Below are 19089 nucleotides of genomic sequence, written 5' to 3'. Positions count from 1 at the left end.
CTAGGTGAATTTAATATGAATAAAACATCAGTGTAAACATACAAGGTAATTGAAACAGTAATCAACACAATAGCAGTCATCAATTCCCAATAACGTACATGCAAACAATTTTTGAAAAACAAATTCAAATCACTGCAGAAAATTCTTCAAAATGTTACACTTATGAATCTAACAGGTTTGTGAATAAGTATTGTTATGATGAAATCTGATGGTCTTATTTAGGATTTAAATAGCAAACTAGTTCCAATGCTGGCAAAATAAATAGATATTCTCAAAGAACTTGCAAATTAGGGGCAGTTAGTCAAAACATAAAGCAAGTGTTGGTGAGGCCATCGGGGGCGCTTACCCTATGGTCTGAAAGTGGATCCCGATGCCCCACTGCTTTGATAGGGACACCGTGCTGTAAATATGGCCCTATCCTTTGGATGAGACATAAAATTGAGGTTCTGACTCTTTGTGGTCATTAAAGATCCCTGGGCATCTTTTGAAAAAAACAGTAGAGTTTATATCGATATCCTGGTTAAATTGCCCATGCCTGCATCATTTCTTCTGTTCCCCTAATCATCCTCTGTCTCTAATTAGCTATCTCTCTCTCACCCCTTCACCATCTAATGTTGTCAGGAGCGCACTGGGGCAATTATGGCTGGCACTGCATCATTTATGGTGGTGGTCGAAGTGCTTGCCCACTGTCAATGTAAAGTGCTTTGAGTAGCAAGAGAAGCGCTGTAGAAATGCAATCATTTAATTAATTAATTCATTTTTTTATTATTATTACTATTATAATTATTACTAAGTCACTTAAACTAGCCATGCCCCTAGTGTAAAAACATATGCAATTTATGCATTATAATCCTTTAAGTCACACTGGTTAAATTTACTCACAAAAACTATACAGGACAAATAGATGATTTGTCACAAAGGACTGGTAGACAAAACAATAAGTTCAATAAGAATCAGTATGCAAGGTAAAAAAAAAGTTAAAGAATAATGAACTTAACTAGGAAATGTTCCCAGAGTAATTGCACAAGGCACAGATGTTTCCATGTCACATCATTATGACCAGTTTATCTACAAGGACTCAGAAATATACAGCGATTATCAATGTTTCTGGACCTATTTAAACAGCTAGGCACTACCCTGTTGTGTTTCACTACTTTCATTTTCACCTTTGAACTTTGTTTTATTTCTAGCTTTTTTTATTTTTTATTGTATCCTTATGCAGAATATCAGTGTTTATTTTGTGCTCAGCAGGAGCTAGCTAAGGAGGCACTCACTTTTGATCATGTAAGGTCAGGTGAACAAAACAATAACACCCCTGTACTAGCTCCTCTTTTCAGTCTAACCTTGAGAAATAAGAGATTATATACCTTATGCTTTCTTCTTCTGTTTCTGTCCAGGTTACTGCAAACCAGTGGTAGAAACTGTGTCTCATGTTTATGTATTATTTATCTCATGACCAAAAAGCTGTGAAACTAACAGGTTGATAAGGGATAAGTAGCATTGGCAAAGATTGTGGAGAGATAGAAAGTCAGGGATTCAAAAAACAGCACTCCATACTCAAATCCAGACAAAAATCTGAGTGTGAGTTGCCTCAAAGAAAGGCAGTCACAACATGAGACAAATGGAACAGTCAAGAACACCATACTGTATGTTTAATGGAATGGAATTGCCTTCTGATGGTGGGTTCAAAATACCACAGAGCTCACAGATTTAAGTCCTCGAGGGTCAGAGATTGGATAATGGTATGGTAAGGTGGCTGGCAACAGCAGATGTTCCAATCCTCCAGTATATGAAATGGAAAACTCCACTGGACTCCAAGTGTAAACTTTCAAATTTGCTTGCTCTGTCTAAGGAACTCATTTGATTTTCTGCATAAAATGTCAGTTATTCCTGTTTTATGTATCATAGTCTTAAAGCCATATTTCCAACATAAAAATGATCTAAAGTTCTTTATAAAAATTTTATTTTTTACAGACATGGTCAATGATGAAGACACACACAAGCACAGAAAGATATGACTTAGCAGATGCTATTGAGCTAGCATTTAAATGTAATTTACAATATTCTAAATGATATATTAAATAGAAGCAGAGATAGAAATTTAAGCATATGATATGCTGAGTATGTATCTTACCTGACACTTCTACCTCTTTAATTTCAACTTCAAATTCAGCTGTTATGTGAGACACCTCCTTGGAAGGGGATTTGCGCCCCCGTCTTCTTTTCTTGGAAGAATCACACTTTAAGTTCACAAAGTTTACCTGGCAGTTGTCAGTGCAAGGAAACTGAACTCCTTTGTGAGAGCAATGAGACAAAGCACTGGAGTTAAAATCAAGTGGCAAGATTAAACATGAGAACCAGCTATCGCAAAAAAACCATATTAATGTCAAGCATGACAAGTCAGTCACTCCTTCTAAATTGAAAATGTGCTAGCAAGGCAATAGAGATGCTGTCTCATATTGCTTGGCCCAGCTGCATGGAGTTTTATGTAAAGAATGCCTGCCTACCGAGGTGCACTTGTGGGAAGAAACACTTTATTGTAGAAGGGGAACCTATACAGATCCCTCACAGAGGGCACCAAAACTGTTTCAGGGAGATTACATCATTACTTGTTGCACCACACCACTCCTATGTGTCTTTGTAAATTGCTTGCATTGTTTTCCACGCAACACACATTAGTCAAAGGTAATATTATGATTTTGTATTCATAGTATGAGAATGTAATGACCATCAAATAGAGGTGTTAGTAAATAAACTTACATTCACTAGTAACTTTGAGGATTTAGCATAAATAATGAGTATTGCTATTGAGAAGCTTGATTTAGCTTCATGTCAATGTCCATAATTTCCTAATAGTTTAATCAGACTTTATCACCTCATATCTTGGAACGTGGTTTCATATCTATTTGGGGATAGTTTATATAGGTAGATACTCACAGTGTTGCATGGAAAAGTAAATGAACTTTGAGTTTAAGTTCTTTAGGGTTAATGTTAGATCCTACTTGTTTTAGCCGTCCACAAGTTCAATGTTTGTGTTTCTGCGGCTTAACAATGTAAATATTTTATTACTTTATTTCTTACACACTTACACATTGTGCTGCAGTTAGACTGATGCAAAGAACAACAACTAGCAGTCAATTTATTTTAAAATTTAATTTAAAAAATGAAATGAAAAAGTATGCCATGAACACAATTAAAGGTTTGTGTCAATAAAATTATCCATGCATTTTTTAAGCATTCCAGTATTCATCCAAATGTAAATGTAACCCTGGGATTTTTGCATTCTGCTTACTACTGCTGACTATGTTAGTAAAATATTTACAGGATGAATGGTATCAAGTGCAATTAACTGCAATACTAAATATTCGAGCATTTTATTTTTGGCTTTAATTTTATTTAGCAGATAACTGTCACAAATCAAAAAATAAATAAAACATACATTTCCTTGGGTTTGCCTTTGGCAAATGGCTTACTGTACCCATGCTGTAATAACTTCTTTATGAGTGTGACTATCAATTCCTCATCATCATTTGTTGAAAGTTTCATTAGTTCTTTTCAGCTGACACATGTTATGATTTGGTTGCAAATATATATTTTTTTGTTTTCTGCTCAATCTTTTGATCCTCTTATTTGATTTTATAAGGTAAGAATTGAAAATCTTCCTCTTTTAAATAAAAGTTAAATCATGCTTTAGTGTCAAATTTGTGTTTCTAGAGAGCACTACCATTTTCTGGAGTGGTTGTTAATGTGTTGCTAGGTAATCAACCTAGAAGGGTGTGGCCAGTGACATCATCACCCTGCAGGTATTAAAGTCATAAAAAAAGAATACATCCCCCCGCCAACTTGAATACTCCAGCGTGGGGTCACATGCAAACAAAACAAAGATTAGAAAACACTTTTTAAAACTTATAATATTAACTAGCACATATATAGTATAGTATATTTATCATATACCTGTATATGATTATATGGATTAAAATGATACACTATATATGTTTTTAATATCATAATGAAGTAGAAGCACTCTTTACAAAAAAAAAAGCAACTTGCATATAGCTTGCTAGTTATTATGGTTGATTTAATTCAATTTTGGTTTAATTATTACCATAAGCCAACAAAATCACCATATGTTACAAAACAGATGTTTACACCTTGGCCCCATGATCAAGGCTAAAGGACTACAAAGGGCATCAGTTATTCCCACACCAGACAATCCAAGCAATGGTATCAAGCAATCAGCACGCCAACCATGTCCTCTGAAATGGCAACCATCACACAGCCAAATCTTCTATTATGTAGACCGCATTAACAAGCATGCCCCCTAGACCGCCGCAAGTGGTGTTTAACTCTATCATTCTGACAATAAGGCTTGACTCCCTATGTTTAAACATGAGTAAACATTTCAACAACTTTTAACTCTTAAATAGCCTGGGAATTTTATGTGAATGAGTGAAACACAATCTGAAACTTCCACAAAAATATATTTTTCAAATGCTCAGTTTCAAAAAGCACATACTGTATTTACTCACTGTGTGTTTTATATGTGTGACCTGTAGGGGGTGTGCCTAGACCCCAAACAATCAAACCCAACTAAGCCATGCAGTCACAGGTTCAAGGAAAGCAGTTTTTATTCAAATAAAATACATTTTACAGGTTTTTATCACCTGGTAAATCAGTAATAATTCCGTTTCGATCCATTCCTTTCCTTTCTACCGCCACTCTCCTTCAATCCTTGTCCACCTCCTGCCAACTCAGACTGCTGGATGAGGCAGCCTTTCAACCAGAATCCTGGAGTACTTGCATGGCAACAGGTTTGCCACGTGGAAGCACTTTTGGGTCTAGTGGAACCTGTCCGTAAAAGAGGAGCCCGCTTCCAGCAGCTCCCCCTAGTAGCACATAAGAATCACAACAGGGCCACCAAGCAGCCCTGCAGGTGTCCAAGCGGCTGCCATACTAGTGGCACACAAACCCTTGGCCCTCTGTCTTTCCCTCATAATAGTCTCCCGAACAGGAAAGTTACCACTAACTAACTTGGTCAAGATGCCTGTCCATCCATATCTTTCATTTATCATGGCTTCACCACTGGGTAAGGAACCATCCACCCTAGCCAGAGTGCCAGTCAACTAGTGTCTTCTATGAATATGTAAAAAAATCATAAACTGAGCCATTTATTTCTTACTTGCATTTATTCATTGTGTTTTGCCTTTAATGATGTATGCCTGTAGAAATATTTTCAATCTGGGATAAAAATTCACAATAAGACTTTTTAACTATATTTGAAAATGGGACAGATGTTTTGAGGGATCTCGTCTCAATGGTGATTGGAAGCCAATATCAAAACTTACAGCAATGAACACGAGGCAGGATCTGATTCTGGATGGGACACCAATCCATTCCGGGGTATACAGTATGCTATCATCATACTAGTTTGGAGCATTTAAAGAACCAGTGGAAACCCATATGGACATCAGGAAAACACACAACTTTATACATAAAAAGCAGGACTAAACTAGAAGCTGGGGGCTGTGAGGCAGCACCACTACCAAATTCACAGCCATGCAGTCACAATCACTCAATATGATTTTCAAAAGGTTCACTTTTAGGCATGTACAGATTTTGACAAAAAACAATACTTTTTTATAATGGAAACAATATGTATTATAAATCTTACCTATGGGTGTCTGTTTTGGCAGTTCTCGAAACTTTTCCCTCCTGCGGGGTCTCAAGTGGCATTTGGCATCTTTGATTTTAAATCTGGCTTTTTGCTTAATTGGAGGTGCCAAAGAATCTGTGAAAAAATAATGAGTCTGAGACTTCACATTGCTAACCATTTAAAAATTATATTCCAGTGAAAGAATCGGTGTTTATAGGTATTTATTGCACAGAATTATAAAAATAAATGCAGTAGCCTCCTGCTTGGAGATGGTAGAATATTTTATAATAAGTTGCCCCCTTGTGCCTAAGATGTTTAGCTATAAATCCCAACACTTGATGTTCAATTCTAATTATTAATACCAAGTTTATCACATAACCTACTATGTCTCTCATGGCTGAAATATAGATGTAACAGAATACATTTTGATTTGAAAATAACTTTGAATAAATGTATAGTTGAATCACATGTGACATAATAAAATGTAATGCCACATTAACTATAATAACTGGATATTTTAATAAATTCCCCAAAACAAATGCTCTACTTATACATTGTCAAAGAAAGGCACTCACCTGTAATGCAAATGCATATTTGACATTTAGTAAATAATAAGTATCCTCGCCCTGGGTGGTTTTATATATACTGCTCAAAAGAATTAAAGGAACACTTTTTAATCAGAGTATAGCATAAAGTCAATGGAATTTATGGGATATTAATCTGATCAATTAAGTAGCAGAGGGGGTTGTTAATCAGTTTCAGCTGCTGTGGTGTTAATGAAATTAACAACAGATGCACTAGAGGGGCAACAATGAGATGACCCCCAAAACAGGAATGGTTTAACAGGTGGAGGCCACTGACATTTTTCCCTCCTCATCTTTTCTGGCTGTTTCTTCACTAGTTTTGCATTTGGCTACAGTCAGTGTCACTACTGGTAGCATGAGGCGATACCTGGACCCTACAAAGGTTGCACAGGTAGTCCAACTTCTCCAGGATGGCACATCAATACGTGTCATTGCCAGAAGGTTTGCTGTGTCTCCCTGCACAGTCTCAAGGGCATGGAGGAGATTCTAGGAGACAAGCAGTTACTCTAAGAGCGCTGGAGAGGGCCATAGAAGGTCCATAACCCATCAGCAGGACCAGTATCTGCTCCTTTGGGCAAGGAGGAACAGGATGAGCACTGCCAGAGCCCTACAAAATGACCTCCAGCAGGCCACTGGTGTGAATGTCTCTGACCAAACAACCAGAAAGACTTCATGAGGGTGACCCAAGGGCCCCATGTCCTCTAATGGGCCCTGAGTTCACTGCCCAGCAGCATGCAGCTCGATTGGCATTCGCCATAGAATACCAGAATTGGCAGATGCACCACTGGTGCCCTGTGCTTTTTACAGATGAGAGCAGGTTCACCCTGAGCACGTGACAGAAGTGAAAGGGTCTGGAGAAGCCATGGAGAACATTATGCTGCCTGTAACATCATTCAGCATGAGCAGTTTGGTGGTGGGTTAATGATTGTCTGGGGAGGCATATCCATGGAGGGTCACACAGACCGCTACAGGCTTGACAAAGGCACCTTGGCTGCCATTAGGTATCAGGATGAAATCCTTGGACCCATTGTCAGACCCTATGCTGGTACAGTGGCTCCTGGTGCACGACAATTCCTGGCCTCATGTGGTGAGAGTATGCAGGCAGTTCCTGGAGGATGAAGGAATTGATACCATTGACTGGCCACCACACTTTCCTGACCTAAATCCAATAGAACACCTCTGGGACATTATGTTTTGGTCCATCCAATGCCACCAGGTTGCACCTCAGACTGTCCAGGAGCTCAGTGATGCCCTGGTCCAGATCTGGGAGGAGATCCCCCACAACACCATCTGTCATCTCATTAGAAGCATGCACCGATGTTGTCAGGCATGTATACAAGAACACAGGGGCCCTACAAAGTGGTGCTGCGTACAATTTTGAGTTGCTGCAATTAAATTTTGGCAAAATGGACTAGCCTGCCACATAATTTTTTCACTCTGATTTTTGGAGCGTCTTTGAATTCAGGGCTCTGTAGGTTGATCATTTTCATTTCCATCAAACGATGTGGCATCCTTTCGTTCCTAACACATTACCCAGTCTATATCAGTATAGATATCCAGGAGGATTTCTTTTTCCCATTGAGATCTGATGTGTTTTCAAAGTGTTCCTTTAATTTTTTTGAGCAGTTTTATAAATGGTGCATTCCACTCCCTTCATGCTTCCTGTTCCTGACTTCTTTAAATTGTGAACTGGGAAACGTATCCTCAGTCAGTTCACCTTCTTCTAACCTCCAATCATCTCCCCTTCCCATGCCTTCTCAGACATGCCCTTGCCTGCCCCTAAGACCCCCATTAGCCAACATTACCACCACACATTCCAATGTAGTTATTAATTAGGGAAATGAGTGTCAACCTACCCTAATATCAAGTGCACTCTCATAAGAATCATAATATAAACAAGATAAGACAATGGTTCAAAAATGGATATTTTCCTATTAACTAAGAGGAATAAAAAGTAGATTGTTCGTAGTGCAGTAAAAGGTTTTATATTTTAAGAAAGTTTTGAAACAGAAACCCCATGGCTGAAAAAGACTTTTTCGCCTTATTTAACAGCATGCATTCACTATTCTATACACTATATGTTTTATTTATTTCCGTCCTCTGACGCATATTCCTTCTTGTTTTTTTGTAATTTTTGGTAAGTACAGGTTGTCAGAAAAGAACACAGTAAAGTGAATAAACATTACCAACCATAAACATTTTAGTTTCCAGTAATTAAGCTTTCACATGAGAGTAACAGCCTTTTTGTGGTTACCTTTATAAACAGTGAAGCACATTAAACTAGAACGGTAAAAATGAACTTCAACAGAAATAGCAGAAGCACAGTGTCATCTTTTGTTGTGCCCTACTTTTGAATTGGATGCTTTTTTTAATTTCATAAACCACTCACTGTGATCTCTTTTTCTTATTACTAATTATTGATGCTCTAACACAGATAACCTTCCAGTCTTTAAAGGGACTACTATGGAGGTACTGAGTGATTTGGAAATTGAAGAGGGAGAAGTGCTGCTTAGATTAAACAGTCTAAAATAAAAAAAAAACCCACCAGGACCAGAAAACATTTATCCTTGAGATCTTAAGGATGTTAGTGACTCCATATATAAACCCTTGACACATATTTTTAGGAAGTCACTGCACAATGGGGAAATTCCAAAGGACTGAAAAATTGCAAATATTATCCCATAAATAAAAAGGGCGACCAAGCAGATCCAAGTAACTATAAACCAGCAAACTTAATGTGCATCACAGGTAAATTAATGGAAAGAATTATTAAGGAACACATGGCAAGAACAAGAGTTTTAGTGAACTGTCAGCATGGGTTCAGAAGAGGGAGGTCGTGTTTTACTAACATGCTACAGTATAATTCAATGAGGAGGCAACAAAAGGATATGATCAAAGTGGAGCTTATGAGATTATTTATCTGGACTTTCAGAAAGCATTTGATAAGGTGCCACATGAGAGGTTGGGCATCAAACTAAAAAAGTGGGAGTTCAGGGTGATGTTTAGAAATGGGTGCAGAATTGGCTCAGACACAGGAAGCAGAGGGTGATGGTGTGAGGAACCTTATCAGAATTTGCTGATGTTAAGAGCGGTGTTCCACAGGGGTCAGTGCTAGGGCTGCTGCTATTTTTTTTTTAAAAAAAAAAATATATATATATATATTGTGGAGGACTGCCGACTTTGTGTTCCGGCCCTCACCCCCAGGCCGCCAGCAGGGCCTCATGGACTATGTAGTGTTTCTACACAGCCCTGCTAGATACCTTGGGGGCCACCGGGAGTCGCTGTAGGGCGGCTCGTGGGCTCTTGTGTCATGTGACAGGAAGGAACGACGTGCTCCCGGGTTGAAGAAAAGGACTGTTTACCCTGACCTGGAAGTAATAAGGAACTGTGGACTAATTGGGCAGGAACACCTCCGGGTCAGGGGCTCTATAAGGACTACGGGCCAGTCCAGACACTGAGCTGAGCTGGGAGGTAGAGGGGTGAAGTGTCTGGGCGAGGAGGAGAGAAAATAGTGTTGTTGTTAATTGAATATATAAGTAGTGTGGAGGGTGCTTTGTGCACGTTAGTGATAATTAATAAAGAGTATTGGACTTTTATCCAGTGTCCAGCATGGTACCTGAGGGTTCAAGGGAGCACTAGCGCCCCTTACTGCAACAATATATATATATATATATATATATATATATATATGATTTAGATAGGAATATAAGTAACAAGCTTGTTCCAAGAGAGCTGGTTTGGCAGATAATCTGGAATCCGTTATATCATTACAGGACTTGGATAGCATACAGGCTTGGGCAGCTTTGTTGGCAGATGAAATTTAATGTTAGTAAATGTGAAGTTTGAATACAGGTCTGGAAATCAAACATACACCTTATGAGATGGATTTAGGAGTCATAGTGGACTTGACACTATCAACTGCCAGACAGTGTTCAGAAGCCATTAAGAAGGCTAACAGAATGTTAGGTTATATAGCACGATGTGTGGAGTACAAGTCCAAGGAGGTCATGCACAGCCTTTATAATGCACTAGTAAGGCTTCATTTGGAGTACTTTGTGCAGTTTTGCACTACAAAAAGGACACAGCAGCGCTAGATAAAGCCCAGAGAAGAGCGACTAGGCTGATTCCAGGACTGCAGGGCATGAATTATGAAGAAAGATTAAAAATGCTGAACCTTTTCAGTTTAAGCAATAGAAGATTAAAAGGAGATATGACTGTAGTTTTTAATACAATGAAGGGAATTATTACAGTGGATCATAACTGCTGCTGAGTTCATCAAGAACACATGGGCACATCTGGAAACTTGAGTAAATTTCACACACATTTTAGAACGTTTTCTTTACCCAGAGAACCACAGACATAAGGAATGAGCTACCAAGTAGTGTGGTAGATGGTAGGACTTTAGGGACTTTTAAAACTCAACTTATTTTAGAAGTATTAAGTGGGTAGGACTGACAAGCTTTGTTTGGCTGAATGGCCTGTTCTCGTCTAGATTGTTCTGATATTCTGATTGGTTAACATTTAAAGTACTATGCTATGACTTAAATATACCGATGATCACTACTTAATAGTTCCAGGTTACACAAACATTTTAGCACTCCAATGAGGGAAACCTAACAGGTTGGTCATTCCTCTTTTCTTTGTTGTATCAAGGCAAATGTTATTTTGATATGTTGGCATTTTGTGGTCATTGAAAATATTACATCTTAATCAAAATGAAGTCAGGGAATCAAAAGATATGAAAATTGTGCTTTTATTGTAAAACTCAAACACATACAATGAAGGGATATATAACTGAGAACAGTGGGTGTTTTCTGAAAAGCCTACCACCAGTGAAAAGAGCTTGAGAGACTCTCACTGGCTTTCACAAACAGAGTGACATACTATTTAGTATGTGAGATGTTTTCAAACAATTGACTCGATATAGTTCTCATCATGTCAGCAGATGGAAACTGTTTTCTTATGACACAGAAATGTTCATCAGCAAGAGACAAACACACACCACAGAAGCACATGAAATTTTGATAATATTTTTACAGAGTAAATAAGGAAGAAACAGTAAAAAATATTGTTTGAAATAAACATGACATGTACACTTCATCCCTCTGGTAAATAGTAAACATGATGGCATGTCCTAAACCCAGACGGGCAAGTTGTGGTGACTCTGATTTGCCTTGCAAGCAATTCTTTTTATAATATTATAAGACAAGCATCAGGAATGGGTCCTTCCTCAGTAAGTAGCTGACAGCCATTACACCTGGTGTAGAAGGAGAGATTGAGAAATGAACTGAGAATTCTAAAAGACTGTTGATGCATTGTCAGATATTCTGTATCCTTCTTTGCATCATCGTTCAGATGTTTTGTGGCTCCACACGCTACCAGCTGCCTTGTTCTAGGCCTGCACATGCATAACACTGGCTCTGCCTCACATTGCTTGCCTGGGGTCAGCGGCAACAATCTGGTATGCTTTTCTGGGTCCAAGAGCCAATTCACACTCTAGATACTACCCAGTGCTTATTGGTGGCAACTCGCCTATCTGGAATTTTATGGTTCTTTAATGGGTTATATGGTTCCTTGTAGAACTATTAAATGACAAAGCACTATTTCATTCTGGGAAAGGGGTTTTTTTTGCATATAAAGTTGGTTCTTTATGCTTTGAGAAACTTCCTAATATGAAGAAACAAAAAACTGAAATCTTTAATGTATGGCTGGCTACCTTGGAGAACAATAACAGATTAAGAAAACCAGAACCTAGTTTGTGCTACATACATATGCAGCAAGAGTCCTTTTAAAATAATGATGTTTCTCAAATCTGTTACCATCTATTCACAGCAACGAATCTAAATAAATAAAATTTCTTTCTGAAATTTTCATGTGCATGGGTCTTGTGGGAACTGAAAATGGTTTCCCTATGGTGTCACTCTGAAGAACTACTCTGGCACCATTTTTTTAAGAGTACAGGTCGATGTACTTTAGCAGCAATGCCGTAGTCTTTTGTAAGTACTTCTCCCAAGTGCTCTATCTGTACCTACTACCACACCAACTGCCATGAGCTGCTGCTATGACCAGCTTCTTCAGGTAGCACTCTCAAGTACAGACCAAGGGTGTTAAACTATATTATAAATAAATTACTCATTTGTGTTATTTCTGCAGTTATTACAAATTTTTAATTACCATATTGAACTGTTCGGTAGAAATCATGCTGTGAGATTGCACCTTGATTTTTCCTTAAAAGTGATTGTATTATGATTAGTGATTTAGGCATGTGGGGGAATAGAAGAGATGGAAAATGAAAGACAGCTTTATGGGGATCACAAGGTGGATGTGGCGGGTGGCACAGTGGTTAGTGCTGCTGCCTCGCAGTTAGGAGACCCGGGTTCGCTTCCCAGGTTCTCCCTGTGTGGAGATTGCATGTTCTGCCTGGGTTTCCTCCAGGTATGCCCGTTTCCTCCCAAAGACATGCTGGTTAGGGTTGGCCCCTTGCCCAGGGTTAGTTTCCTGCCTTGCGCACTGGGCCTGGCTCAGGCAGACCCCTGTTTCCCTGTAGTTAGGATATAGCAAGGTGGATATGCAGCTGCAATGTTGAGAGGATTATCTGTTTTTGTCCGTTCTCTGTGCTTCTAACCAGCATCAAATGAATCCACCATTTTACAATAGCATATTAACATGGCCCACAGAAGTTAAAGAAACATTTTTGTGGAATTCCAAATACAGTGTATTTAGTCTTATTAATGGCATATGTGCTAGGACTGAACTGACAAGCCTTGAATATATGCTTGTAGAAAAGGTTTTCCTTCTCTGAAAGGGCAAATCATCTGCAACAGCAAGTTAATTACAAATAATGTTTTGGGAAGTGGCCAGGAGCTACACAAGATACATCAGAGCTTTGCAGTCTTCTCCAGTATTATGTGGCGGCAATGCTATAGTCTGTATAGCTTGAGACCCTTTAGTACTATTTATTAATAACTTATCATGTACACTTTCCACTTTTCTTGCTAGTACAGACATTATATGTTCCCTGTACAGTTGCCTTTGTGACTTTTTTCTTCTCCAACATTATAATTTATTTATACATATTTACCAGTGTTTGCAGGCTTCAACAATTTAGTCACTGCTGGTTTTTTTTTTTTTTTTTTTTTTGGGTGGTTTTCAGATGTGCATCTAAAGACTAGGCTTTAATCTTCTTGTGTATTTCAAGTGTACTTCACTTATTACAGTTTTCTCTTCTTGCATATTTTGAATGCCTTTCATATTTTATGATTTGATTTGCATTGCTTCAATGCAAGTTGAGTCCTTGCTTTTAAACTGCTACTTTGATCAAAACTTCAGATGACCAAGAGTCAAAAAGGAAGGTTTACGTTGGTGTGTCATTTCATTTCACTAGTGTGAAGTTTTCACTTCTCACTGATTTTCTTCCAAATGTTGGAGAAAGAGCTTGGGGTGACACTAGTGAGAAGAGTGTGATTGAAGCTATTAAAAGAGTTTAGACAAAAAAGAAACATTTGTTTGATGGGGTGGCTTACTCCCACAGTACCATATTTTTTACCTACAGCCTCGGTCTCTTTGCCATGTAACCTTGGCTTCTTTCTCTCAGACACCAGACTTTACACCAGTGCTCTGTGAATAGTGCAATTGCCTGATGGAACTTAAATTCAGCCAATCCAAGAAATTGCTTCTAGAGACAGGCTTGAACAGACAGCAACAGGGTAAAACTCTGTCTAGACTGTAGTCTGGTTTTTCACAGGGGTTCCATCTTGTTAGCTGGCTAAATATTCATGAAGAGGTGACTTCCTAGGTTTGCAAAGGGGACAAGTTACCACAAGGGGTTCCTCTTAGCCTAAAAATCCAAGAATTTTGCATATTGTCACAGATATCTTCAGTGTTAAGTTCATATTATCAATAGAATATTAAGAATGTAATAAATGTGACAAGTGAGAGGAGACCATTCAGTCCATCAAGCTCATTTGTTTAGCTAATAGCTCAGCAGTCCCAATTTCTCATCCAGATACTTCTTAAAGGTTGCCAAGGTTACTGCTTCATCGTACATGGCTTGCTGGTTTGTTCCAGATTCTCATAATTCTTTGTGTAAAGAATTACTTCTTGGCTTCAGTCCTGAACGCTCTTCCACATAATTGCCACTGATGTCCATAAGTATATGATACATGATTTAAGTTGGAAGACTTCTCCTGGATCAACTTTGCCTTTGAGAATTTTGAGGACCTGGATTAGGCCCCCACACGGTCTCCTCTTTTTGAGACTATACAGTTTTAATTCTCTTGAGTCTGTCACAGTAGGACAAGTCCTTAGATCCTGTAATGCCGTTTGGTTGATCTGCTCTGCACAACGTCCAGTACTTCTATGTCTTTCTTCTATGTAGTGTGGTGACCAGAATTATACATTCAACTCCAGATGTGGTCTCACTATTGCATTATATAATTTAAGCAGAATTTCTGAAAAACCTTCGCACTAAATGCTCCATGCTGTATCTATGATTTTCAGTACCTAAAATTATCATCAGATTTAGTTTAAATAATAAATAAAGATACTAATTGTTCTTTAGTTAATCTAGTATATAAAAATGAAGCCTGGACTAAAAGATACTATCTTAGGCATATTTTCTCAGTTGTACTAACATCAGGGCTTAAGTAATGAACAACGCTCTTCTGTGATTGAATGTTCAGACGTTTATGCAAAAGGGTACCTGTGTGTGATTTGCAAATTCAGAGTTTACTGACTTGAGGTCTTCATTCACTGGAAAAAAACATTGCCAGCTATAAATAGCAGCAGGTAAAAATATCCCCGGGACGCCTTGTTTTACCCAATGTTTGAAGTTATAGGTGAACTTGGACAAGTCTGTATTTAATTTGAATGTCATGTGCTAGTGCCTACTGAACTGAACAGTTTCTGTGTAGCGTGAGATGTTTGCATACTGGCTTGATCTATTTTTAAATGAACACAAACACACTTACACTGGTCTTAACTGTAGCTGTCTTCTTTTTAATGCAGGATATGAGTTAGCCTGGTAAGGCTAAAAACAAAAACAAGCCAAGAAACGTAAATGATAATCATCTAGGACACCACATTTAAAAGCCCTGCTCTGTCCATCTTTCTTTTATGCTTTTGGCTCTATTGCTTTTCCACAGTGTGAGCTGAGAGTCTACTGCTGCTCTGATCACAGAACAGCATAATACAAAACATTCTGTGGTGACAAGGGAGGCTTTGAAAAAGCACATTTTGAGGAGAGGATGGGAGCCGAGGTCTGTTTGCAGCATGATCCAAAAATGGATGAGATCTAAAGCAGATGGCTGATGTGCTCCATGAGTTCCATTATCCGCTCTTAGAGCATTGTAACAGGCTTCTGATGGCATTCTGAGAGGCTACAGCCCACCAAAACATATTGCATATAGTGCACAATACAAATCAATTAACTCATAACATGACTGCACCACAAGAAAAAGACGCTGCTTTTTGCAAAACAGACACTCTGATTTTGCATACAAGATGAAAATTTTAGAAGTGACATGACTAAACAAGCAATACATTTACGTAATATACCCCTAGACTGGATGCTTTCAAAACGATCAATCCGTGTCTTTCCTTGGTCTGCTACAGTGCTGTAAATGATTAGATCTGACTATAAAAATGTCCTGATGTATCACAGTGCTTTTTTTGTTGTATTAGGAATTTGTTAGTTTTTGCATGCCCCTTGGGGGCAGAGTGCAGGGTCAGCCATTGTAGAGCACCCCTGGAGCAATTGCTGGTTAACAGCCTTGCTCAAGTGCCCAGCAGAGTAGGATCTCTTTTGGCTACAATGGAGATTTGAACTGGCAACCTCTTAGATCCCATTGCAGATCCTTAGCCTCATATATGACTATGTTCAGAGCATGCACTTTAACAAAGCAATTCAAAAACACGTTCAAAAGTTTCTGTAGAATGACAGCAATAAAACATGTTCAAAACTGAAAGGGGCAAAACTATTCAATTGCTTAATTAAAGTTGCTAAAAGGTAAATTAATCTTCTAAAGTTGAATTATTGAAATTCTTAATTATTAAAACTCTAGAATATTGTCTATTTTTTTCAGGCTTCTCTTTAAACAAAGTTCAGACAAACTTCATATGTGGTGTTCACCTTCCTAAAATGGCCACCATAATGTCACACATGCTCAAAAAAGTGACATCATAGGTGCAAAATGTTCCATGAGCAAAACATAAATAACACAACACAAAAATGTAATACTTACTAAATGGAAATTTAAAATAATGAATAAACAAAAACACAGAACACAAAAAACAGACAAACTCGATTGCTGGACAGTGGTTTCAGAGCAACATCTATCATTGATATTGACTGACAATACTGACAATATTTTGCCTCTGTTTGCAGAATCTTAAGTCAAGATTAATATAGTTTTTTGGTAGAAAAATCTAGAGATATGGAGAAATAAGATTGTTGCACAGTTCAATTCAGTTCATTTTCAGGATATTTTCATTCAGTATGTAACACAGTATCAAATTAAAACATTGCTCAGTATTGAACATTTTGCACAGTCCCAACACCAAACAATGTAAGAAGCTTCCTGGATTACGGAAATGTTGCTTTAACTCATGAGACTAATCATTTCTTCTTGCATTTTGTAGAAGTGCTGCACAATGCAGGGTCAGAGGTTGGCATCTGATCAAAGTGTGGACCACAGTGAGCATGACACACACTTGATGTTCTAATGCCCAACAGCATAACCATCCATCTGAGTGCACCATCATGGCACTTACTGTAAACACAAGCTCACTAATACATACACTCCTGCTCCTTTAGCTTAGTAGATGGATTTATTGGTTCTGTATTCCTCTGGTTGTGAGTGTGGGTCCATGTGGGGATGACCAACGTAGGACTGTCCTGCCTCACATTTTTATATTTAGTGTATTGAGATACAGTAGCTCCTGAGTCTTGCTTTGGTAACATTCTGTATAATTAAAAGTATTTTCATGTACCACAATTATAGTTGTGCTACCTAAGAACTGCAGGCATAAAGATGGACATTTAAACCAAGAGCAATAATAATTATTGAATAGTGAAAATTTTTGCTAAAGTAAATCATTGTTAAAAAAATATGCTAAGCATTTTGAAAACATTGGAGAGCCTACTGACACTTAGACTTCAGTGAAGCATTTGACACTGTCAGACATGACATTCTACTGTCTAGAATGGAGAACATGCTGGGTATCTCTGGCATTGCCCTCCGGTGGTTCAAGTCCTATCTGACTGATAAGCAAGAGTTTGTTAGTCTTGACAACAGCAGATCCAGCTCAGTGCTGGTCACACAAGGGGTTCCTCAGGGTTCTGTCCACGGCCCTCTTCTCTTCTGTATCTATATGCTTCTCCTTGGCCATATCATTCGAAGCTTTGGACTGGGTTATGAGTTTTATGCAGATTATACTCAACTCTGTTTCAGTATTAAATGTGAAACTGCCTCAGAGCTTTCTAGGCCCACATCATACTGTGAAATTAAAAACTTGAATGGAGCAGAACTCTTTAAAATTAAACCTCAACAGAACTGAACTCCTGTAAATTGATACTAAACTATAACTTAAGAAAATGAGCTCCTTCTCAGTCACTCTTGACTGTGATCTCATTAGACCTTCTTCAAAGTAAGGAATCTTGGTCTTATCTTTGAATCCTCCCTTTCTTGTTTCACCCACATTAACCACACTAAGAAAATTTCCTACTTTCACCTCCGTAACATATCCCATGTTAGCTCATTTCTGTCCTTCTCGAAACTTGAAAATGCTTTTTATCAAAACCTGCATTGATTATTGCAGTAGGACAAGTCCTTAGATCCTGTAATGCCGTTTGGTTGATCTGCTCTGCACAACGTCCAGTACTTCTATGTCTTTCTTCTATGTAGTGTGGTGACCAGAATTATACATTCAACTCCAGATGTGGTCTCACTATTGCATTATATAATTTAAGCAGAATTTCTGAAAAACCTTCGCACTAAATGCTCCATGCTGTATCTATGATTTTCAGTACCTAAAATTATCATCAGATTTAGTTTAAATAATAAATAAAGATACTAATTGTTCTTTAGTTAATCTAGTATATAAAAATGAAGCCTGGACTAAAAGATACTATCTTAGGCATATTTTCTCAGTTGTACTAACATCAGGGCTTAAGTAATGAACAACGCTCTTCTGTGATTGAATGTTCAGACGTTTATGCAAAAGGGTACCTGTGTGTGATTTGCAAATTCAGAGTTTACTGACTTGAGGTCTTCATTCACTGGAAAAAAACATTGCCAGCTATAAATAGCAGCAGGTAAAAATATCCCCGGGACGCCTTGTTTTACCCAATGTTTGAAGTTATAGGTGAACTTGGACAAGTCTGTATTTAATTTGAATGTCATGTGCTAGTGCCTACTGAACTGAACAGTTTCTGTGTAGCGTGAGATGTTTGCATACTGGCTTGATCTATTTTTAAATGAACACAAACACACTTACACTGGTCTTAACTGTAGCTGTCTTCTTTTTAATGCAGGATATGAGTTAGCCTGGTAAGGCTAAAAACAAAAACAAGCCAAGAAACGTAAATGATAATCATCTAGGACACCACATTTAAAAGCCCTGCTCTGTCCATCTTTCTTTTATGCTTTTGGCTCTATTGCTTTTCCACAGTGTGAGCTGAGAGTCTACTGCTGCTCTGATCACAGAACAGCGCATAATACAAAACATTCTGTGGTGACAAGGGAGGCTTTGAAAAAGCACATTTTGAGGAGAGGATGGGAGCCGAGGTCTGTTTGCAGCATGATCCAAAAATGGATGAGATCTAAAGCAGATGGCTGATGTGCTCCATGAGTT

General features: G+C 38.2%; 1 protein-coding gene across 2 annotated transcripts in view; it reads right to left on the bottom strand.

Moving 5' to 3' along the window:
* Positions 1–19089, bottom strand: part of scube1 (signal peptide, CUB domain, EGF-like 1) — a 542580-nt gene that overhangs the window by 16698 nt on the left and 506793 nt on the right. For both annotated transcript variants that reach the window (XM_039761828.1, XM_039761830.1), the window contains 2 exons: positions 5672–5788; positions 2135–2293 (listed from right to left, as the gene is read on the bottom strand). In XM_039761828.1, coding sequence (XP_039617762.1) covers positions 2135–2293; positions 5672–5788 — 276 coding nt within the window. The remainder of the gene's footprint in view (positions 1–2134; positions 2294–5671; positions 5789–19089) is intronic.

This window comes from Polypterus senegalus, chromosome 8 (genome assembly GCF_016835505.1).
Source record: "Polypterus senegalus isolate Bchr_013 chromosome 8, ASM1683550v1, whole genome shotgun sequence".
NCBI lineage: Eukaryota > Metazoa > Chordata > Cladistia > Polypteriformes > Polypteridae > Polypterus > Polypterus senegalus.
This window is presented reverse-complemented; position numbering and strand designations above follow the sequence as displayed.